At 42.3% G+C, this 23,630-nt stretch overlaps 2 protein-coding genes across 4 annotated transcripts in view; one reads left to right on the top strand and one right to left on the bottom strand.

Moving 5' to 3' along the window:
* Positions 1-9,171: 9,171 nt before the first annotated feature.
* Positions 9,172-19,321, bottom strand: rab33ba (RAB33B, member RAS oncogene family a). Of its 3 annotated transcripts, XM_061835411.1 has the most exons (4): positions 18,815-19,321; positions 15,351-18,376; positions 14,577-14,817; positions 9,172-12,481 (listed from the first exon to the last, which is right to left on the bottom strand). In XM_061835411.1, exons 3-4 carry the CDS (start codon positions 14,805-14,807, stop codon positions 11,990-11,992), a joined length of 723 nt encoding a protein of 240 aa, XP_061691395.1. In that variant the 5' UTR covers positions 14,808-14,817; positions 15,351-18,376; positions 18,815-19,321; the 3' UTR covers positions 9,172-11,989. The 3 variants fall into 3 exon arrangements, with proteins under 3 accessions (XP_061691395.1, XP_061691396.1, XP_061691394.1); XM_061835412.1 differs by lacking the exon at positions 18,815-19,321 and having other exon boundaries at positions 15,271-15,354; XM_061835410.1 differs by lacking the exons at positions 15,351-18,376; positions 18,815-19,321 and having other exon boundaries at positions 9,173-12,481; positions 14,577-15,343.
* A 1,573-nt stretch (positions 19,322-20,894) lies between these two features.
* hspa9 (heat shock protein 9) overlaps positions 20,895-23,630 on the top strand; it is a 42,270-nt gene continuing 39,534 nt past the window's right edge. The window contains exon 1 of the mRNA XM_061835944.1: positions 20,895-21,168. Coding sequence (XP_061691928.1) covers positions 21,088-21,168 — 81 coding nt within the window. The 5' untranslated portion in view covers positions 20,895-21,087. The remainder of the gene's footprint in view (positions 21,169-23,630) is intronic.

Genomic DNA, 23,630 nt, shown 5'->3' with positions numbered 1-23,630 from the left:
CGTGGACGACCGGGCGGCGGCCGGACTGGACCCCTCCCTTTCTCCCTCAGTCATCGCGTCGAGTTGACCCTGCATTACAAGTCGCTGGTCAACCTTGAGGGCCAACGCGATGAGTGCGTCCAGCGAAGGAGGGAGATCCACAGCGATGAGGAGACCCCGGATTTGGGAGGAAAGCCCCTGGAAAAAGGCGTCGTGCCATCGGCTCTCGGCGGCGCAGATCCGGAACTCGATCACGTAGTCCGAGACGCGACGACGGCCCTGGCGAAGCGTCAAGAGGCGGGCCGCAGCTTTACGCTCCGGCGCCGCATACTGGAACACCTGGGTGAGTGCGCAGATGAATGACGTCCAAGAACGACAACTTACTGAGTTACAACTCCATTAAGCCGTTGCCCATGCCTCCGCCCTTCCCGTCATGTGGGAAATGACAAACGCGATCCTGGAGCGGTCTGTGGGAAAGGCGGACGCCTGCAGTTCAAAATGGAGATCGCACTGAGCGAGGAAAGGCTTGAGGTTCCCCGAGTCGCCTGAGAATCGTTCCGATCGGGTGAGCGGGGTAACAGTGCTACAGGGGAGCTCCGTGGCGAGTGGTGCAAGCGGAACCGGTGGTACCGGTGGAGTGGCCACCGTTGGCATGGCAACCACGCTAGCCTGGGAGGCTAGCCACGGCTCTAGCCGGGTGCAGATCTCATGGAGCCTATTGTTGGTTACCTGGAGAGCAGCCTCCTGCTCCACCAGGCGTCTGCCCTGGACTTGCAGGGAGCAACGGATAGCCTCTGAGTCGGCTGGGTCCATGTTTTGGCCAGATCGTTCTGTCATGAACGGGGCTCGAGGGTGAACCCAAATGCACGATTCCAGAGACAAGCAGACAGTACAGAGGAAACCTTTATTCGGTCCAAGGTCAGGGATCAGGCAAAGGGAGCAGAAGTCAGGCAAACGGGAGTACGGGAACGAGGCATCAAGGACAACGATCTGGCAGAGGACAAGTCGTCCCCCGGGTCCTATATATACTGGGAGGCATCAGCCGGGACAAGGTGCAGGTGTGCACTGACTAATTGGCTGGCCACGCCCAGCCTGGGCAGGAAGCCAGGAGCATGACATATACCCATATGCATGGACGTTCAGGAAACGCTCAAATGATGCTCAATGGACGCCAAAGGATGTTCGTTTGACTTAATTACACGCTGTGTGCGCTTGGGGATTGTTCATTGGTCGTTGACAGGTCGCCAGTGAGTCGTTCACTCCAAAGCAAACGATTAAGTAACCAAGTAACGCTACAGTAACAACTAACTAATGATAGCCAAACGCGTGCAACACTCGGCGAACGTTAGTAAAACGTTCCACGAACATTCTTAAACGTTCTGCAGTGTTTAAAATTAAACGTTGATGAACGCTGGTCTCGGTGAAAACTTTTGTGCATGTTCAAAACTTTTTTCCGGACCGGTGTTCTCCGCCGATTTCCAGCGATCATTGACGTTCACTAGCGTTCAAACAACGCTCTTCTGGCGCTATCCCGGCGACTATGGGCGACTACCAACGTTTCCTCAAACACTATAGAATGCTGACCAGAACGTCATGGTGTGACGGGGCCATAAAAAGCGTTGGCCTCACAGTTCTGAAGTCCCAGGTTCAATCCCAGACCTGCCTGTGTGGAGTTTGCATGTTCTTCCGGTGCCTGCGTGGGTTTCCTCTGGGCACTTCGGTTTCTTCCCACATCCCAAAAACATGCAACATTAATCGGACACTCTAAATTGCCCCTCGGTGCGATTGTGAGTGCAGCTGTTTGCCTCAATGTGCCCTGCGACTGGCTGGCAACCAGCCTCCTGCCCATTGACAGCTGGGATAGGCTCCAGAACTCCCCACGACCCTCGTGAGGATAAGCGGCAGAGAAAATGGATCGATGGATGTGTAAATAAGTTGTTTTATTTACCAAATAAACGACAAACAATTATTTCAGTTTCTTTCTTAGTACTTTCCCCACTTGCAATAAATTTAGTGTTGCTTATTATCTGTAGCAGTGCAAGATTTGGCTGACTTCATCTGTTCTAAAGATGCTTTTACTCTGTAACAGAAACTGTCACAATTTAGTTTAAATTGTCAACAAAGATGTCAGAGTATCAGTTCCCTTTATCTTCCTATACTGTGTATGCTGAAAACGCTCTCACTGTCGGCACTAATGTGAGGAAGGCAGAGCAGAAGTTTGTAAATCTCTTTCATCAATGGAAAATGATCTTGCCCAAATGCACATTTTAATTTAAATACGTGTGGCCAAAAAGACTCTGGGTTAATTGGTCTTCCATCTTGGCTTTTCTGAGGGATGAGATGAGATGAGATCAGGTAGCAGCTGGTAATCTTCCCACTCATCCTTTAATTCCTCCTGATCCAGGTGTGGCACAAACCTGTCAACAAACCTCACAATGTGGCTGTAATCTACATCCTTTCTTGAGTCCAACACCACTAAATCACTGAGAACAGCATTTTGAAAGGGGGATTTGCTGATCATTTTGGTCACAACAGCCAGATAGAAAGAATGCACAGAAGAAAAGAAGATCGCTTCCTTTGGCTGGTGTGATGCTTAAGTTGCTTTCATCATCGTCTTTGAAGAGAGCCCTCAAGAGAGTACTCAAGTCAACTGCAAGTCTACTATCTTCATGCTGTAGGCATCTGTTGGTAAAGTCGACTTCTGTCAAGGTGTCAGCAGGTTTCACATACTCCATGTGTGCAAATTTGACCAACAATTTCTTTAGCGGCCGTTTCATTTCTGGCATTGCATCACCAATCGTGCATTCTTCTGTTTGGAAGAGTACATTGAATAAATTGATGTGAGGTAACATGAAGCTGAGGAATTGGAGTGTGAGGAGAGTGAGAGGGTCCTGTAGCCTATCATTGCTTGATTTGACTTTCCCTGGACTTTCAACATCTGCGTGACTGGCAAAGTAGCTTTTGAGAGCCTCAAATTCTGTCAGAGATCTTTTGACCACTTTTTGCAGAGATAGTCATCGTATTGGGCAATGCTTGAAGACTTGTACATGCTCAGTGTTTGTAAAGTCTTGAAACTCCTTAAAATCCTCCATTTGTTTTGAGCTGTTCTTAAACAAATACAAGATATCCACCAGCAAGTCATCTAGATTCATTGGCAGTGTCTTCAGTCTACTTTTAACAAAGAGATTGCCAAGGTGGCAAATGCATCCAATGCTAAACACAGCCTCATTGTTTTCTATGATTCTAAAGAGAACAATTTTTCTTTCCAACCATAGTGTTACAATTGTCACTTGCAAATCCCACGAGATTTGTCCACGGAATGTCTTTTTCGTGGAACAGTTCATCAATAACGGCAAAGATTGCTGACGCTGTTCCTGATGCCAACTCCGGTAAATCAAGGAGTCGAGTTTTCATGTTATCCCCATCAAAAAAGTGAGCCAACATAACCAGTCTCTTTTTGGTGCTACTGTCATTGCTTTCGTCAATCATGAGGATAAAGGGCTGAGTTCTGTAGTGTTCAATGACATGGTGTAGTCATGTGCTCGGCTCTGGTTTATGATCATTGTTGCTTTTGTCCTCCGATAAGCAAACTCATGAAAAAATACAGACCATACTGTTACGTTATGATAATAAAGTTTAACCACATTATAAATACTGGCATAGTCATATATGATTCTATCTATAAAATGTTAATCTATATATATATACAACCACCGTTAACAATTATTTTTGTCCCTTTTTTGCAATTAAATGGACCGCAATGTCCAGGACTTGAAATCAAAAATATTTTTTATTTGGTACTAAAAGCAAATATTTACATTAAATGAAAAAAATAATAAAATAAAATAATGGGAAAAATTGAATTGAATAATAAAATAATGCAAATATTTTTTATGGCAATGGCAATCAGACCATCGTTGACTCTATGCCAATAATGTCAGTAAGAAGTTAAGATACATATGAAAATCTTTACCTTAGCTGTCTATGAATCCAGGAACATAGATTTCACTAAGTCAGAGAAGTGGTCAGCTGCCATAAATGGGATATTGTGCTCCGCAAGAAAATGAGAGAAGAGAATTTCTGCTTTTGTAACTTTGTGGGATGCCGCTGGATCAGCAATAGAGACGAAGTGCTTGGTCAATAAGACGTGTGATTTGCTTTTCGCTACATTTTCCACGTGTCCGGCAGTTTTAAAATCCCTCTTCAAATCGTAAAATCCACTAGCAGCAACTTTCACATCCTTTTTACACGGAACACAGAACGAGAACTCAGGGTCTTTTGTTAATGATTTAATCCATCCAGCACATTCACCTTGGAGAGACTCCCATTCTTTTTAGTGTCGACCCAATCCTTGAGTTCTTCTCTTCCTACTTGGCAGTCCTCGTATGCCTACTTTCATGGATGTAGGTACACAGTACCGATTGGATGACTCCTGTGTAGAGCTATCTCAGCAGCTCTTGTGACAGCCCGTGGTTCCTCAGAAGCCGCAAGAAGTATATCCTTTGCTGGGCTTTTTTGAGGATGGAGTTGATGTTGAAGATATGCGTTTTTGATTGATGTATAACAATGATATAGAGTGTTATTTGCCCTCGTTGGACATTTAACGTGTTGTTTATATTTAGGGAGTTTGTGGTTAAGTTTATCTGTGTTAAAATCTTCTAGTATATTGAGTGGTGAATCTGGGTGTTTTTTCTCAATCTCGTTATCTACTCGACAAGCGTTAGCAGTGTTGCGTTCATCCTTGCTTGAGGCGGAATGTTAACACCGGCTAAGATGAAAGATGTGAACTCACGTGGCGAATAAAACGACTTACAGTTCACAAACAGTGACTCTAAAAGTGGGCTGCAGTGTATGTTGAGCTGTGTCACATCCGTGCACCATTTCTCGTTGATGTAAAAGCATATTCCACCGCCTTTCATTTTCCATGTTAGCTCAGTGACACAGTCTGCACGATGGAGGTTGAAGCCGAGGAGCGTGATGGCGGGGTCGGGCAATCGGCCACAAAGCCAAGTCTCTGTGAAGCACAGAGCTGCAGAAAGTCCAAATATCTTTGCAGGTCTTAATCAGAAGCTGAAGTTCATCGACTTTATTGGCTCGGGAGCGTAGGTTCGCAAGCTGGATCATTGAAAGCGTGAGACGATGTCCCGTCTTTCGCAGGTGGACTTGTGTACTGGCTCGCATCCCTCTTCTTTGCAAGGCTTTGAAGAGCGCGGCGAAGAGCAACTCCGAAAAAAGACTGAGCAAATTGGCGAGAGTTGACAAAAAAAAAAAGTCCGGAGAAGACTCTCTGATAGTTAGGAAGTCTTTTCTTGTCTATTTGAGTCCCGAGGCGCCCAAAAACACAAAAACACAAACAGTACCAGGGAGAATGTGCCGAAGGCTGCCACACCGGTAGGTGCCATCTTGAAAAAAATATATATTTGAAATAAAAAACTAGCAACTGAATTCAGTTTAAATATTAATTCACAGGCTATTTTTGGAATTACAGTCTGGAGTTTTTCTTTTTTTACATTTTATTTACCTGCAATTATTTTAGATGTACAGCAGGGGTCACTATTGACTGACCAACACAGTATCAATACAGTGCCAACACTTTTTGCAGAGTTTGTCAATACACTCCTTGAGGTATCATCACCAAATCACTAATATTGACAAACTCTTTGTCAGTGTAGAGTTTGGGAGATATGTTGACTTTAATCCCCTAGTAGATGGACTGTGGAGGTTTTCATCTGCTTGAGAAGTTCCTTCTCCATCTTCATCAGTGGGAATAGAAACCTCAGGCCTTGGCTCTCCCGAATCTCCAGCATTCGGTCCTGGTTCTGGACCTTTTCTGGAGATGTGAGGAGAATGTACGATAAAAGCACCGATCACATCCAATACTACTTTGAACTCTGGTTCAACTTGAATGATTTAGAGAAAGTCATATACAATTTGACTGTGCCAACTGTCATACAGTAGGAGTAGAAGAAAAAAAAAACAATAACAGCAAAAGCGTTACATTTGTCTAAATAAATCTCTTCAATTCACTTATACAGGGTGATTGAAAAGTAACCCCATTTTAAAATATTTGTTCTAGGCTGTAATATTTTTTTCTTTTTGTGTGGATGTTCCATGATGCAAGAGAATTAAATCCATGTTCTTGTTTTCTTTTGAGCTCTTCTTTTGTTTAAAGTTTGAAAGCCCTACAAATGTGGCTCCGTGTCTTACCGTACAGGAACGTGCCCAGCTAGCGGTACGTTACAAAGTTTGGAGATCCATTGTTCAAGTGCAAAGATAATAGTTAGTATCAGTACTTGGGAGAGTATTGAACATTTAATTTTCATGCAAGATGGTGCTCTTCCACATTTTGCTATTGTTCGTAAATGGCAGAAGACCCACTTGCCTGGGGGATGGATGGGTCGTTGTGGGCTGTATGAGTGGACAGCCAGAAGTCATGACTCAACACTGCAACTTTTTTCTGTGGGGGTTTAAAGGAGCAAGTCTATTCTACCAAACCAAGGACTTTGGAAAAACATGAAGGGTAAATAAAAAAAGTTCTGTCTTCCATCTAACGAGTTCTTTGTGAAATCTGTTATTGTGGTTCTTAGATGGCTAGAAAAATTGGTGGCTAACGCTGCCACCCTTATCAAACCGAACTACATGCAATACACTTTCTTTCTATGTTCATTTCCTGTAATAATTATCTCCATTCATCCATTTTCTGACCCGCTTATCCTCACACGGGTCACAGGAGTGCTGAAGCCAATCCCAGCTGTCATGGGGCAGGAGGCGGGGTACACCCTGAAAAGGTTGCAAGCCACTCGCCGGGCACATGGAGACAGACAACAGTTGCACTCATAATCACACCTAAGGGCAATTTAGAGTAATTATAGTTCAGAAATAAATTGCAAGTATACTTAAAAATATAAATAAATCACCCTGTGATTTTGCAAGTTCTCCCACTTTGAAATTCATTCATCCATCCATTTTCTTAGCTGGTTATCCTCACAAGGGTCGCTGGAGTGCTGGAGCCTATCCCAGCTGTCATCAAGCAGGAGGCGGGATACACCCTGAATTGGTTGCCAGCCAATCGCAAGGCACATGGAGACAGACAACAGTCGCAGTCACAATCACACCTAGCTGCAATTTAGAGTCTCCAATTAATGCATGTTTTTGGGATGTGGGAGGAAACTCGAGTGCCTGGATAAAACCCACGCAGGCACAGGGAGAACATGCTAATGCCATACAGGTGGGGAGTGAACCAGTTTCTTCAACCAGTTTTGTCACCCTGCCACCAACTTTGAAATCATGGGTCTAAAATCTTCATTTTATGTGGATGTTCACTGTGATATATATAATAAAGATCTCCCCTCAAAAATCCAGAAATTACAATGTATAGTTTTTTTAAATAATTTATTTGTATGTTACTGCTGAAAATATGTACTTAAAAACCTGTGAAAATCAATGGTAATATTAGGTACAGTAGCTTTTGTTTGGAATTACTGAGGTCAAACATTTCAATTAGTTTTTCACCAGGTTTGCACAGGGATTTTGGGGCATTCCTGCACACAGATCTCTCGATCGGTCAGGTTTCTGTGTTGCTGCTGAGTAACATGGAGTTTGAGCTCCCGCCAAAGATTTTTGAATGGGTTTAGGTCTGGAGACTGGCTAGGCCACTCAAGAATCTTGACATGCTTCTTCCAGAGCCACTCCTTGGTTATCCTGGCTGTTTGCTTCGGGTCAGTGTCATGTTGGAAGGCCCAGTCATGACCCATCTTCAATCCTCTAACTGAGGGAAGGAGATCTTCTCCTTAATACACTGCAGTCGTCCTGTCGTATGTGCAGAAAAACACCGCAAAGCATGATGCTTCCACCCCATGCTTCACAGTAGGGATGGTGTTTTTGAAATGGTATTCCTCATTGTTCACCCTACAAACACATAGTGGAATTAAGACCAGTTTCGATTTGGTCTCATCTGACCAGATAACTTTCTCCCATATCCTCTGGATTATCCAAATAGTCATTGCATTAGTATTGATTTAAGCAGAGGAACCTTCCGTGCCATCCCTGATTTTAAACCATGACAACTTTTTGTATTACCCAGAGTAACCTTGGAAACAGTGGTGCTAGTTCTCTTCAGGCCATTGACCAGCCCCTCCCGTGTAGTTCTGGGATGATTCCTCACCTTTCTTTAAATCATTGATATGACACGAGGTAAAATCTTGCTTGGAGCCCCAGCCTGAGGGAGACTGACAATTATGTTTAGCTTCTTGCATTTTCTCATCATTGCTCCTACAGGTGATCATGTCCTTCACAAAGCAGCTTGGCAATTGTCCTCTAGCCCCTCCCAGCCTTGTCGAGGTCTATAATTGTCTCTGGTGTCTTTGGAGAGCCCTTTGGTCCTAGCTACGTTAGTAGTTAGGGTCTTACTGATTTTGTGGGGTGGACAGGTGTCTTTATGCAGCTCACGATCTTAAACGGGCGGTTATAATTTAGGATAAGTGGAGTGTAGGTTGACTTTTTAGAAGCGGACTAATAGGCCTTTGAGCACCAGAATTTTTGCTGATTGGTAGGTTTTCAAATACAGTACTTATTGTTGGAGTGGTTTAAAATTATGTTTCTCACAGTGGACATGCACCTAAGATGAAAATTTCTGACCCCTTCATGAAGGATTCAATCCCGGACCTGCCTGTGTGGAGTTTGCATATTTTCCTTGTGGGTGAGTGGGTTTTCTCAGGGCACTCCGGTTTCCTCCCACATCCCAAAAAACATGCAACATTAACTGAACACTCTAAATTGCCCCCAAGTATGATTGTGAGTGCGGCTGTTTGTCTCGATGTGCACTGTGATTGACTGGCAACCAGTTCAGAGTGTACCCCACCTCCTGCCTGTTGACAGCTAGGATAGGCTCCAGCAGTCCCGCAACCCTCGTGAGGATAAGTGGCTAAGAAAATGGATGGATGGATATATATACATATACACACACACACACACACACACACACACACACACACACACACACACACACACACACACACACACACACGGCACACTACAATAGGTAGTCAACAAAGAAGCGGCAACCACAGAATCTTTGTAGAGTTGCAACTGTGAAAAACAGAGTTCTGACCTGAGAGAAGACTGGTTAATTCGACGTATAGCTTTTTATTAGTAGACGTTAATGTGAGGCTGAACGACAGAGGTGCAACAAACCTTTGGCCACACAGAACAGTAACGTAAAATAACTTTGGTTGTAGACACCAGCCTCTGGTCTGTTAAGAGCATTACTTCTGAAACTTAAGGCTCATTTCCACTAGAAATTAAAGTCCTTTTCGATATATAACCTTTTTGGGTTTACAGTAAACAAAATAAGTATTTGAACACCCTGCTATATTGCAAGTTCTCCCATTTAGATATCATGGAGGGGTCTGAAATTTTCATCATAGGTTCATGTTCACTGAGTGAGATAATCTAAGAAGAAAAATCCAGAAATCACAATGTATGATTTTTTAACGATTTATTTGTGTGATACAGCTGCAAATAAGTATTTGAACACCTGAGAAAACCAATGTTAATATTTGGTCCAGTAGGCTTTGTTTGCAATTACAGAGGTCAAACGTTTCCTGGAGTTGTTCACCGGGTTTGCACACACTGCAGGAGGGATTTTGGCCCAGTCCTCCAAACAGATCTTCTCTAGAGCAGACAGGTTTCTGGCCTGTCGCTGAGAAACACAGAGTACAGTGCAGTCCTTCCTGTCCCTTGTGCAGAAAAACACCCCCAAAGCATGATCCTACTACACCCATGCTTCACATTAGGGATGGTGTTTTGGGGATGGAACTAATCATTCGTCTTCCTCCAAACACAGTGAGTGGAATTGTGACCAAAAAGTTCAATTTTGGTCTCATCTGAACACAAAACAATCACCCATGACTCCTCTGTATCATCAAAATCGTCATTGGCAAACTTAAGACAGGCATTGACATGTATTGGTTTAAGCAGGGGACCCTTTCGTGTCATCCTTGAGTTCAAACCATGACGTATTTGTGTATTATCAACAGACACCTTGGAAACGGTGGTGCCAGCTCTTTTCAGGTCATTGACCAAGTCCTGTCGTGTAGTCCTGGGTTGATTCCTACCTTTCTAGGGATCATTGAAACCACACGAGGTGATATCTTGCATGGGGCTCCACTCCGATTGAGAATGACCGTCATGTTTAGCTTTCTCCATTTTCTAATGATTGCTCCAACAGTGGACCTTTTTTTTTTTTTTTTTTTTTTTTTTTTTAACCAAGCTGCTTGGCAATTTCTCCGTAGCCCTTTCCATCTATGTGGAGTTGTATAATTTTTTATCTGGTGTCTTTGGACACCTTTTTGGTCTTGGACATGTTACTAGATTGAGTCTCACTGATTGTATGGGGTGCACAGGTGTCTTTATGCAGCTAACGACCTAACACAGGTGCATCTGATTCAGGATAATCCATGCATTGGAGGTAGACTTTTAAAGGTCTACCTCGGGGAATTTACCGGCCAATCCAATCTAAGACCTAACAGGTCTTTGAGTCAAAATTGTCACTGACAAGACAGGTGTTCAAATCCTTATTTGCAACTGTATCACACAAATCGGTAAAGAAAAAAAATCATACATTGTAATTTCTGGATTTTTCTTTGTAGATTATATCTCTCACAGTGGACATGCACCTACTATGAAAATTTCAGACCCCTCCATGCTTGCAATATAGCAGGGTTTTCAAATACTCATTTTCTTCACTGTAGGTCTATTTTCAAAATATAATATGCCAAAGACCAGACAAGGTACAAACACTTTTGGCACCTTTTTTGGAGTAACAAATGCAAGCACATAACATTGGCTTAAAGCAACAGCAAAATTCCAAACACCACTGGAGGTTGTTTATTTTTCTCTTTTGTTTCCTTTAACAATACATTTCTTTGTAGATTTTGTTTCTTCTGTTCATTGATATTGCCATCCTGACTTTAGATGCCATCATGGAAATGCAAGCCAGTGATTTATCAACCTTTGTAAACTGTGATATGCTGAGATTTACATAAGGTTAAAAACATGACTCAAAAAGATACATGCTGAAATCCTTTACTGGACTACAGCATAAAACAGTTTTATTAATATCATTCTTGCTCTTACACTGCCCAGCCCCATTTGATGCATCCTATGTAATTAATGTAATGTTCGTTACAAGAACAGCTGATTAGAGACTGTAGGATGATGAATAGGGTGAACAACAAATGTTAAAAACGAACAGGAGAGCTCTTGAGACAAATCGAGGATAAAGATACCCAACAGTGGTATCCTTTACGCGGACAGATATTTATGGTGTGGACATCACCTTTCTCACCAAGTAATCAAGTAAATTGAATACTTTTCTTTTATTATTTGAATGACTGTATATTTCCCAAAATACTCCAAACTTCATCATGAATAAGTCATGCTAGCAATGTCGTAGCTTTGGAATACTTTTCACAGTAATTTTGCACTCTTGCGGTCAAACTAAGTACACCCATTAAGTTTAGGAAGCTCAGGACATTTCTTGACGCAGAGACCCAAGGCTACATTCAAATTTCACAAATGAATTGACAACTGTATTCTCTACCTTGAATACATAACAGAGTGTATTTTTGTTTTTGACAGCATGTACCGTTACTCGTGTGAAATCAGTTCTCAAGAACTGAGGTATTTTATTGTGAATTAAAAAAAAATGCATCTTACAATCTATCATGCCTAGATTTTAAATTTCAACCATTGTCCTGTGAATCCTAGGTGCATTTCAAATTCTATATTAATGCTGCAAAGCTTTTTGTTTGCAGCCAAAGAATAATAACCCAGGATTAACTGATGTATTATTATACTGTTGCATCAAACTCTATCTCATTTTCATTCCAAGACAAAACAATCAGCGACAAAGCAAACAATTGACACTGATTAATGATGTCATTATTGTGACTGTGAATCTGTCTGTATATCTTCACAATTTAGTGGTGTCCTCATGTGTCTCCACCATTCAGCAGCTACTGCAGGCCCAGCCCCGTGACCCATCAGTGGCATCCCCCCTGCTGCTTAATTTGATGCTCCCTCCTGATCCTGCAGGAGGCTGGCTCAACACCAGAGGCTTCTGAGACTTAAGCTTGTGAGCCACCGTCATGAAAATAGCCTCAACGTGGTCACTACTGCCAGAGCTCATGCCACCCTGGCTGTTTGGGTTCTTCGCGGAGGTCTCAAACAGTGGCATAGAGTGTGAGTCCGCAAATTGCTGCGCCACGTCTGTTCTGACTTGGATGGAGTCTCGAAGGTCGCACTTGTTTCCAACAAGGATCCTGGGCACCTCTGTGCCCAAAGCATGCTGCTTGCACTCCTCAATCCAAGCAGGCAGGCTGCTGAAGCTGCCAGCATTGGTAACGTCATAGATGAAGACTACAGCATGGACATTGCGGTAGTAGTGTTGCACCATAGACTTCCTGAAGCGCTCCTGGCCTGCTGTGTCCCACAGCTGAATCTGTAGGCAGAAGCGGTGGCATTTAGAATAAGGTTCACAAGTAAATGAAAAATCAAACAAAAAGGCAAACAATTGCGGAGTTAATTATACACAACAATTGGTCCACTCGGGGTAGATGTCCCCCACATCGCAAATACGAAGTTCTGCCAAAGGTGAGCGTTGAAACTCCTTCTGACATGAGACACTGCCAGATACTCCCAGCATGAATTACAATATGTTTGGGTTTGTTAGCTGGGACTGGCATCCACACCATCAGAGCCAACATACCACTAGGTGAGAGAGGCTACCCTCACATCTACTGGGGTAAACCCCAATGTAAAGGCACAGAGTGATGGGGCAAAAAGTAAGTGCACAACTGATCGGTGCCTCTTACAGTACCAAGTCCAGATTGGAAAAAACATCCCACCCCTCTCAATAAAACTGGCTATAACTAGCCAGACCTTCTCAACCTCGGACAAGAGCTTGTGCTTTTTGCCTGCTCGATAGTTGATATCCCACATTTCAAGAACTAGCTTCTACAACCAGTGTGCGGAGCTACAAGGTTCCCGTTTCTGGCCGCTGCTCAGCTCATACTGTACCACCAAGCACTCGCCATCAAGTCCCACTTCCAGGGCTTGCTTCAGGGGGGGCGTGTTCCACACCCGGTCAAGGGAAAACAGTGTCAATTTATCATCCTCATCATAGGGAGTTTGTAGTAAAAGTGACATCATATATATTAATATAGATAACGTGTATATTTAATATTTTCAAATCCATATTTACAGGCATCCATTTTCTTGGAGCCAAGCTGTCAACGGGTACACCCTGAATTGGTTGCCAACCAATCACAGGGCACATAAACATAAACAGACGCACTCACAATCACACCTAGGGGCAATTTAGAGTCTCCAATTAATGCATGTTTTTGGGATGTGGGAGGAAACCCGAATGGCCAGAGAAAACCCACAGAGGCACGGGGAGAACATGCAAACTCCATACAGGCGGATTTGAGATTGAACCCAGGACTTCATAACTGTGAGGCCAATGCTTTCCAGCTGAGCCACCGTGCTGCCCCATATTTACATATCAAAACAAATTTGATAAACAAGTTAATTAAATATTTGTAAAAAGTAGAGGGTTGATCAAAATTTATGGACCTTCAAATACAATTAAGGGGGGGAGATAATAATTGATCCTATCATTTCAATTATTGTATTAAAATGCTATGATTTGACTTACTTTATTTGTGAGATTAAACATCTCACAAATGAAGATTTTTATCCAGTAGTGTTGATGTTGCTATCAAATAATAAAATGCACAATATTCTGACAAAATGTATTTTTTGCTGGGTTAAAGTGCAGTTATGATGTGTTATGTGACAGAGGAGTCTCTGCTAGGATGAAGGGCAAAGTTCATAAAACATCGCCAAGGCCAGTCATGATGTATGGACTAGAGACGGCACCACTGAAGAGACAACATGAAGGAGAGCTGGAGGTAGCAGAAATGAAGATGTTGAAGTTCTCGTGAGCAGGGAGCAGGTTGGATAGGATTAGAAATGAGTTCATTAGAGGGACAGCCAAAGTTGGATGTTTTGGAGACAAGGTTCAAGAGAGCAGACTTTGACGGTTTGGACATGTCCACAGGGCGAGAGAGTGAATATGGTAGAAATATGCTGAGGATGGAGCTGGCAACAAAAAAGCAATGCCCAGAGAACATGCAAACTCCACACAGGCGGGGACGGGATTGAACCCTGGACCTCAGAACTGTGAGGCCAACGCTTTACAGCTGCACTACAACTATAACAATAATAATAATAATAAATTCACAGGCGGCCACTTGGGGAAAAAAAAATCATATAACTAAACACATTTAAAAAAGAAAAGATCTCCACTCTTTTAAGCGTATTTCACCGTCTGTAGTTTTTTTATGACGAGAATTTTTTCACGTCAATACTTTATTTACAGTACATTTACAACGTCTAAACCCATGCTGCCAAAACTAGACACACACAATATATTATGGAGGCCACCTCTTCTTACACAATGATAGAATTGAGGACGAGATTATCCACACGTCATTTTACCAAAATCCCTTCGCACGAGCTACAATGCCCACCTTGAGCTTCTCGCCGTCAATGTCGACTAGCTTCTCTCTGAAGTCCACCCCGATCGTGGCCTCGGTCTTCTCGGGGAATTTACCGGCGCAGAAGCGGTACGTCAGGCACGTCTTCCCTACCCCCGAGTCCCCGATCACGATGATTTTGAAGATGCGAGTCCTCGGCGGAGGAATCTTAGCGGAGCTCGTCAGAGAGCTCGAGAATTCACCCGACGAAACGCTCTCCGCCATACTCGTCAAACTGCGAGATGAGCAATGAACGCCTCTTTGACAGATATTGACAAGCAAGCAATGAAAAGGGATTTCTTCGCGGCTGACTGATTGTGTTGGACTTTCAGTTCCAGTCATTAATAAGAAATAGATCGTGTTTGTGTGTTTTTTTAGCCATTTAACATCGCCACATTACTAGACGCGCTGTAGCACGCCATACGCCTGTACGTGGCCGTCATGTTGGAATGGTCGACGTCCCCATAGAAGTAATTTAGTGCGCATTGAAATTAAGTCGTTGATTTCTCAACCGAGTTTCCTGATGCTTACTTTTTGTCAACGCCAAAGTGTCTACTATTTTGTTTTTATTCATAATATTTAAAGAAAGCAGGGAAAATATTTGTACTGTGAAATCTTACACTTCGTGTTGTAATTACAATTGTACGGCGTTGTACGCAATCGTGTATAGTACAATGTACTACCATACTGGGTCTATTTTCTTGCCGTCCACTCATGAGATACGTTGAGGAATTTGACCCTTCTAGCCTAGCGTCGCTGTAAACTCACAGATAGAGAAGGGCGTGTCTGCTCTACCCATGACAATCTGTGGCACGTTACTCACTGCCGTAACTTGTCGCGAGATTTTTCAACCACGCAAGCGGAAATGTAAGAGGTCGGTTTTTACTTTTCTTTTTTTTTTTTGTTTAACCAAGTCACCCAACCATCCGGTCATTCTCTGATCCGCTTATCCTCACGAGGGTAGCGGGAGTGCTGGAGCCAATCCCAGCTGTCATCGGGCACGAGGCAGGTACACCCACTGATTTAAAAACAACAACAAAAAAAGATTGGATAGCGCATACACATCGAGTGGTATGTCGATTGGTTAAAGCCGGTTCGCCGCCATCTTGGTACTCCCAAAACGTGTGGAGAACCATTGGTTTACAGGTTGGATTATGACTGGGTTTTTTGTAGGATTAAAATTTGGTAAACCAAAAAAGGCTCCCTGCAAAGGACCGTGACTATCAAGAAGCCTTGCATAGAGGCCAGTGACATGGCGTCACAATCAGGTGATTTCCGGGCTCGCACCATGTTGGAAGACAAGTGTACCGGCGGCCGTAGCTCCACGCACAAGTGACCACATTATTTTTCGAACTTGCACAAACCAACCAACCTCCAGATATGGTTAATTCTGCTCTGAAGTTGTCCCAGTTAATAGCCAAATCGCCAGCCATCTTCATCTCCTTTGGAGGTGGAATGTTCACGTCTCCAGCTTGGCCCGTTGCTAATTCCTTCTGCTGCTTCGTCGTTGCATTTTTTACTTTTCATTTTTTGCGTCCTGCGGTGAAACGCCGTATTAATCCACGGTATTGTCTCTTGTTCTAGCCACTCCTGACACCATGTTTGTGCCTGTGTCAACAAAAATTACGTGAGACAGCTTTGAATACTCAGTAGTGCTTGTATTTAGTGACAGCTCTCCACATAACATACCCACGCTTCCACATACGCTACTGAAACAAACCATTGAAAAGGGGTTGAAAACTACTATTCCTAACAGTTGGCTGCTCCAACAGAGCAGGGCCCAACGTAAACAAGTCAGGAGACAAGTCAGGATTCCAGCTGTTATAAAAAGGCAGGGAGAACAAACTGAAAAACGTTCTTCTCAACGTCAAAGAGATTCGCTGGCAGGATTGTCCAGAGCAGATGTAAACACTGCTAATCTGTCCCAGTATCATGTCTGCTCAGATCATTTTGTCACTGGGAACTGTTTTTTGCCAGTTAATTGATAAATTTAGGTGACCTAGATGTGCAAGACCAGACAATGGTAGGTCATGTATGGCTGCATGGTTTGTTGGCACTTGGAACATGTGAACATTGAAACTGATACTAAACAGAAACATGCTTCCACTTATAATCATGTTAAATGAATACTGTTCTGAAACCTTTTTTCTAGTGTGCTCTGAATAATATGGTTATTGTTTGATACTTATAGGGATTTGCAGGTGTTCACGAATTGAGGAAGATATGACCAATGATTAGAAAAAATTATCAGCAAATGGATTTATTACAAAGGAATGTGCAGTACAGACGTCCGGATCTTATCTTGGTATCTGCCGCACACGAGATGTGTGTCTTCTGGCAGGATAGCCAAAGAAGAAGACAAAAGCTGCCCAGTAACACAAGATTTTTATATGTATGGGTCCATGGTAGAAGTGGCTGGGAGGGTAACTTTCCGCTCCTTATCTGATGTCGTCCGTCTCCATGGCAACGCCTGGGAGAGGAGTATGGCGCCAGCCGGTTTTCTGCGTACAAAGATCAAGGACAATCACTGGCTCCACAACAACTACTTGTCTGATTAGCAAATGGGCAACACTTTATCCGTTGATTAAATGTATAAGGTCAGATTTAAGCAAATAATGAAAGGGCAATACAAGTAAAATAGTCTTCATACTGTACTGAGTTACATGGATAGATTGGTTTCCAATGACATCACCACCACCCTTAGACCAATTGGATAAATAGACAAAATATAAATAATGTAAATATATAAATAAACAGAAAAAAACTTCATGCTTCACCCATCATCTGTGTTCTCCGACCTCTATGACACACAAGATGGCGTAATTGGAAACCTATCCATTAAATTATGAAATATTTTAGGTGTCGGGACTTGTTTTAACATCAGCATCCTTTCAACAACTTATTAAAATTTGAATATGATGTGTTCTGTTTTATTAAGTAAGTGGGCCAAACAAAAAATAAATATAACATTTTGTTTATGATTATTGTTTCAGGCAAGCCAGCACACTTGTGGAACATTTCCTCTGCACAGCAAATTGAAATAAAATGTGTTCCCTAATGTCATGGTCCTGCCTTACCCAGCCCTGGCGGTGCAGGTCCCCTGCACTCCAGCATCTCATCAGTGATAATGAACCATAGTATATATAGGACCCAGCGGACGGTCTGTCTTTGCCAGATCGTACACACGTCTACTGAGTTGTGCATTTGGGTCCGCCCTAGCGTTCTGGTTATGACACTTAATAAATCTGTTACATTGGAAATGCATTTCATGTAAATCTGTAAACACACACATATAGAAACGGAAATATTTGTTTGAAATACAGTGGGTAACTGTTACCAGTAGAACTAAATACAATTTTCAGGGTACAGAACAGTGACATGTTAGATGGAGAATGAGACAATTTTGAAGTACAATTGGTTTTCGCAGTTACATAACATTGGGAACAGCACATTTATATGGTCAAAACATTGTGATAAGGCCAAATAAAAATGTTGTGTTTCCGGTAACATAGACAAAGAAAACTAGGATCGGTAGGTAGGGATTCTTTTTTTTATTTTGTATTGACTACTTTTGAGGAGGTGTTGGCAGATTCCAGTATGCTTTCCCGTGTGACAGTCTTTGACTCCTGTATCCTGATGTTGGCTTCAACCCCAAACAGCAGTGCAGCAACATGTGAACAAGCTTCTCCCAGGCCAACCTTGCAGTTGCAATGTACAGCAACAATTTTCCCACTTTGTTCAGCAATCACCCAAGGCCAAAGGGGCATTTCTCGCAATGCTTGGGAATGAAGAACCTGTAAAAGATAATATTAGAGTTTTTAAACATACACGCATGTATACATGTATTATCATGCCCATTTATATCCTATTACTGACTTTTCACCTATTATTGTAGCAAATGAAAATTTCAAAGATTGTAGGCTGGCGAAATTAATATTTTATTGGAAAAAAATGTCCATTTCAAATATAATGTAGAAAATATATGAAGTACAAAGAAATAGAAACAAAAAGAAATTAATTATACTCTTTCCTGGATGGAGTTACTTAACTGTCAAATTATAAGTTGCAAATGATCATTAAATTACTCCTGGCCTCACAAACATTACATACATTTAAATGTACATGAATTACATAATTGGATTTGCTAAAAAGCTGTAGTGGAAACTTCTACATTGAAGTGAGAAAAGTCACCGTGTAATGAAATATAGATTATATGAAATGTAAACACTGACCTTTCCACTGACGAGGTGGTATCCATTTCTGATAACAGCTCCCATATCGGCAACCCAGCCACACACAAACTGATTGTATGCATCCATGTTCTTGTAAGCTTTCATGTCATCCATGGTATAAACACTTGGAGTGAAGATAAAATAGTTCACAATGTCAGGGTAAATTACAGAAGGATAGTATGTCAGCTTCCAAATCCTGCTTTAAACTTATCCACAACAGTATCTCGAAGCTGCCTGGTGTGTTCCTTGGTCTTCATGATGCTCTCTGCACTTTAAACAGAACCCTGACACTATCACAGAGCAGGTACATTTATACGGAGACTGGATTACACACAGGTGGATTCTATTTATCATCATCAGTCAACATTGGATCATTCAGAGGTCCTCATTGAACTTCTGGAGTGAGTTTGCTGCACGGAAAGTAAAGGGGCCGAATAATATTGCACGCCCCACTTTTCGTTTTTTTATTTGTTAAAAAATATAAAATATTGAATAAATTTCATTACACTTCAAGATTGTGTTCCACTTGTTGATTCTTGAAAACAATTTTTTATATATATCTTTATGTTTGAAGCCTGAAATGTGGCAAAAGGTTGAAGAGTTCAGGGTGGCCGAATACTTTCACGAGCCACTGTATACGGTTACTCATCTCTCTCTAGAAGACTCACGAAGTGTACTGTATTATAAAAATAAATAACATTTGATTTACATGCATGAACTCACATCCCTGTATTATAAAGGATACACATTCACAGGTGTTCACAGATTTCTCTTCACATATACTCTTACTCCTCTGCAACACCAAAAACATCATCAGCTCGCGGTCTCTGCGACACTCATTCCCACCCAATGACGTTCCCACCGTACAAACCACACGGTCGCCCACCAATGCATGCGGACTTTGACAACCTCTCCACTTCTCCAGGGAGCAAATTTTTGCTTGAAATTAATGAAACACATTCAACCCTGCACCTCTGTGACTACACCAGCTTTGCAAACATTTTAAACTAACTTGCATCTACAAGGGTAAATGCTAAATACAGTAATTAAAATGACGTTGACTTACTGCCTACTTTATTCAAAACCCCAAACTGGAAAGGGCACAAGCACGTTTTATACTAATTAATATGCTCTCGGCGCCACGGTGACGCAGCTGGAAAGTGTTCACCTCACAGTTCCGAGAACTCGGGTTCAATCCCAGCCCTCCCTGTGTGGAGTTTGCATGTTTTCCCCTTGCCTCCCTCATCCCAAAAAGAAGCAACATTAATTGGAGACTCTAGATTGGCCCGAGGTGTGATTGTGAGTGCGGCTGTTTTTTCTCTCTATGTGCCTTGCAATTGCCTGGCAATCTTTTGCCGTTACGGGGCGCAATATCTCAACGTCATTATTTTTGACAATTTGAAATTTTGGATCCATGGAAGATGACACACATGATTTGGCTCTGAGTACCACATAAAATAATGTGGAGGGCTGGATTTGGTCCCCAGGCATTGAGTTTGATGCCTGTGGTGTAAAGTGTTGACGTTCAGGAAACTGGTGCCTAACTTATTGACTTCTGAGTTTCTCTATTTAACTTTGATTTTTACCATATTCAACTGTATTTTTTTTAACCAACGCAATACAGTACAAATTGATCACGTACAAACATGAGATAACTATACATTTTATGTTGTAAACATTTATTTTATATAGCTGTGGCCCAATCTTGGTCTACGAATCCTATAAAAAAATACATGAATGATTAGAGACTCCATACACAGTTTACTTTAGTTCTTTTCTTTGTCCATCATTGACGGATGACACGTGAAAGCATCCGTGCTGCCGATCGTTACATCATGACCTTCACATTCCCACTCGTGTAGGTGCCCGATTGTAATCGTGATCACAAAACCACCCAAAAGGTATGAAATAATTTTCAAATTTATATTAATAACATGAATAGAACATTTAAAATAAATAGGAAGTATAATTATACAGTTAAAATGTTTAAAAAAAGGCTATAGTTTTTCTATATTGTGAATTTCAGTCAGGCATAACGTTTACTTCCTATTCTAGGGGTCTTGCAGTTTTGCAAGGTGTAACATGTTGGATAATTCCAGAAGCAGCGTCGTACTTCTTTAGCCTCTCTGCTTATCTTACTGACTGGTAGTGGGTCTGCTCCTCGGTACTCACATTGAAAGGCGGTGGATATCGAATATTTGTCAGTATTATTCACTGTTTGACGGTTTAACTGTTTTTTTTAAATTACATTTAGTTAAACGAGCTGTCCAAAAATGTTGAACGTTGCCAGAAGCGTTTCAAGGACTCTGCCGACAAGAAATTGCGTACGCAATTTGTCTTCTCTGCTAACCAAGGTGAGCTTTTCACACATCAACAACAATCGTCTCCTTGATTTGCCAAGTTTGTTAAGGCCAGAGCGAGGTTTTTAGTTACTTTAGCGTTCATCTTGAGGATATTTTGGGCTCGTCACTTTTAAAGACGGCAGTCAATCACGTGAGAGGCATTCTTTGACACCATCTTTCTTAAATGCACCAATCTAATTTAACTTTGGTTTGTAAAGTCTTGCGTTTCTGTGAGTTTTAGCGTTTGCGCATTTAACACTCACAAGCAATCGTTTAAACTGCTGTTTTCCGGCTATTGTACACAAATTCTGTCCATGTTTTTAAAGTTCCCGTTTCATTAAAATCCCGGCTGATGTGACCTTCAAAAGTAAGTCTTATCCTACGTCCTGCAATATTCCTGCAATGCCATCTAATGCAAGGCTTCCCAAGACCACCTGTGTAATCCTTAGGTCCAATATAATGAATCACCAAATTCAGTTGAATTACGTTCAGTTGTACACTGGTTCCACTACCAACAAGGCTGTGATTAGAGATGAGGAAAGTGACAAAGGCGTTGTAGTCCATTGACCAAATTGGTTGCTATCCAGGATCTTAGTCTTATTTTGAGACGTATTCCTGTATACTGTAGAGTACTCACTATGGTTACTGTATATGGACACCACTATTACTTTTGATACATGACAGTTCTCCAATGTGTCAACCTGCTCCAGTGTACAGTTTGCTACTTATTATCAGTAGTTGGTATGAATAAGTTTCACGAATACTCAATACCTTCAACTGGAAACACTGTTGGCCAGATACCGGTATCTGGTATAAAGCTCGTGCACCTACGCCTGGCCAACCCGCGGCTCTTTTAACTAGTTTCATGCGGCTCTTCAGGATCTTTCACATGAAAGTAAGTTTTTTTCGGCTTGGCGTCAAAAATGCTTGGCTGGCGCTGTCATTCACTCCCCCTACAGCTAGATGGCACACTGACCATGTAAGCCTGTTTGAGTGACGTCAAACGAGCGACAAGAGAATCTTTGGCGTGACATCATTTGTGTTGTAAACAATTTCTGTCAAGTTACCTCTTGAAATGGCAGGGAAGAAAAGCACAGCCAAACGAAAATATGAAGAAGAACACAGGATGTTTTTGCCAGAGTGGGAGAGTTTATATATTTTTGTTGAGCGTAATGGCAAGCCGATCTGCCTTATGTCACACCGCATTAGCGCATTTCAAAGCTTCAACTCTTCAGTGTCACTTCAGATCACTCCACCCTAACATCGAACAGGAATTTCCAAAAGGGACTGAACTTCGCAAAAACAAGTTGGTCGCTTTGAAAAGCCACTGCACTGTGAGGTGGCTGTCAAAAAGCAAGGTACTCTCTCGCTTCTTTGAGCTTTTGGATGCTGTGAAACTGTTCATGAAAGAGAAGGTCAAGGACAGCTCTCAGACCTCAAGTGGATTATGGATCTGGCATTTTCAGTCGACATGCTGTGTCACTTGGACAGACTGAACCTGACCCTGCAGGGTAAATTAAAAACGCTGCCTGACCTGGTGCAAAGTGTGTTTGCGTTGGTCAACAAACTAAAGCTGTTCGAGGCGCATATTCAAAAGTGAGATTTAATAAATTTTCATACTCTGGTAAAAGCCAGTGAGCAAGTCACCAGTGCCGCCCTGAAAAAGACAGATATGCAACACTGGTTGCAAACCTGCACGAAAGCTTTGTGACCCGGTTCGGTGATCTAGAACTGAAAAGACCACAGATTACGTTCCTCGTCGACCCATTTAATGGGGAGACAGACTGTTTGAAAGGCCCGCTCGTCACAGATGAGGCTGCGGCTGAGTTGGAGATGATCGACCTTTGTGAGGAGGATCAACTGAAAGCTGTTTTAAGGGAAGGGACCGTTGAGTTCTGGAAAAATGTGCCAATTGAAAAATACCCCAACATCAAACGAGCTGCGCTTAAGATACTGTCCATGTTTGGGTCAACATACGTCTGCGAGTCTGTGTTTTCTACCCTGAAACATGTGAAATCAAAGCATCGATCTCTTCTGACTGACACCCATTTGAAAGAATTGCTTAGAGTGGGAACAGAATAGAAGCCAGATTTGAAGATTGTTCAAGATAGGGATCACTAAAAAACGCTTACTTTCATAACCGGTTTTAACCGAACAGCTGTAGCAAAAAAACGATTAACCGGTTTTAAAACCGGTACCATTGTGGTGTTTACATAATTCACCCGCGAGACCTCGAGTTGGGGTGCGGGGTTCCGCACGGACTGTTTTTGTTGTTGCGCTTCCAGAGTGATGTGTTCAGAGTCCCCCCCCCCCCCCGTTATGCGAGTAGTGTTTTGATGTCTGCCAATAAAACAAGTTTTGTTCCTGTGTCCGACACTCCGCCTCCGACTCCTTTTTCTCCGGCGTACACCATCGATCGTTAATTTACTCCGCGGTAATGGGGTAGTTTATATACAATATTGACAAACAAGCTT

The sequence above is a fragment of the Syngnathoides biaculeatus genome, chromosome 11 (assembly GCF_019802595.1).
Source record: "Syngnathoides biaculeatus isolate LvHL_M chromosome 11, ASM1980259v1, whole genome shotgun sequence".
NCBI lineage: Eukaryota > Metazoa > Chordata > Actinopteri > Syngnathiformes > Syngnathidae > Syngnathoides > Syngnathoides biaculeatus.
The sequence above is the reverse complement of the archived record's forward strand: the minus strand, read 5'-3'. Positions and strand labels throughout refer to the sequence as shown.

Excerpts from the sequence above, each read along its gene's own strand:
- rab33ba (XM_061835410.1), bottom strand. The coding sequence starts at position 14,924 with ATGACTGGAACTGAAAGTCCAACACAATCAGTCAGCCGCGAAGAAATC. Across the intron at positions 12,482-14,576 it reads TTGACGGCGAGAAGCTCAAG|ATTCAGCTGTGGGACACAGC; the intron begins GTGGGCATTGTA and ends TTCTGCCTACAG.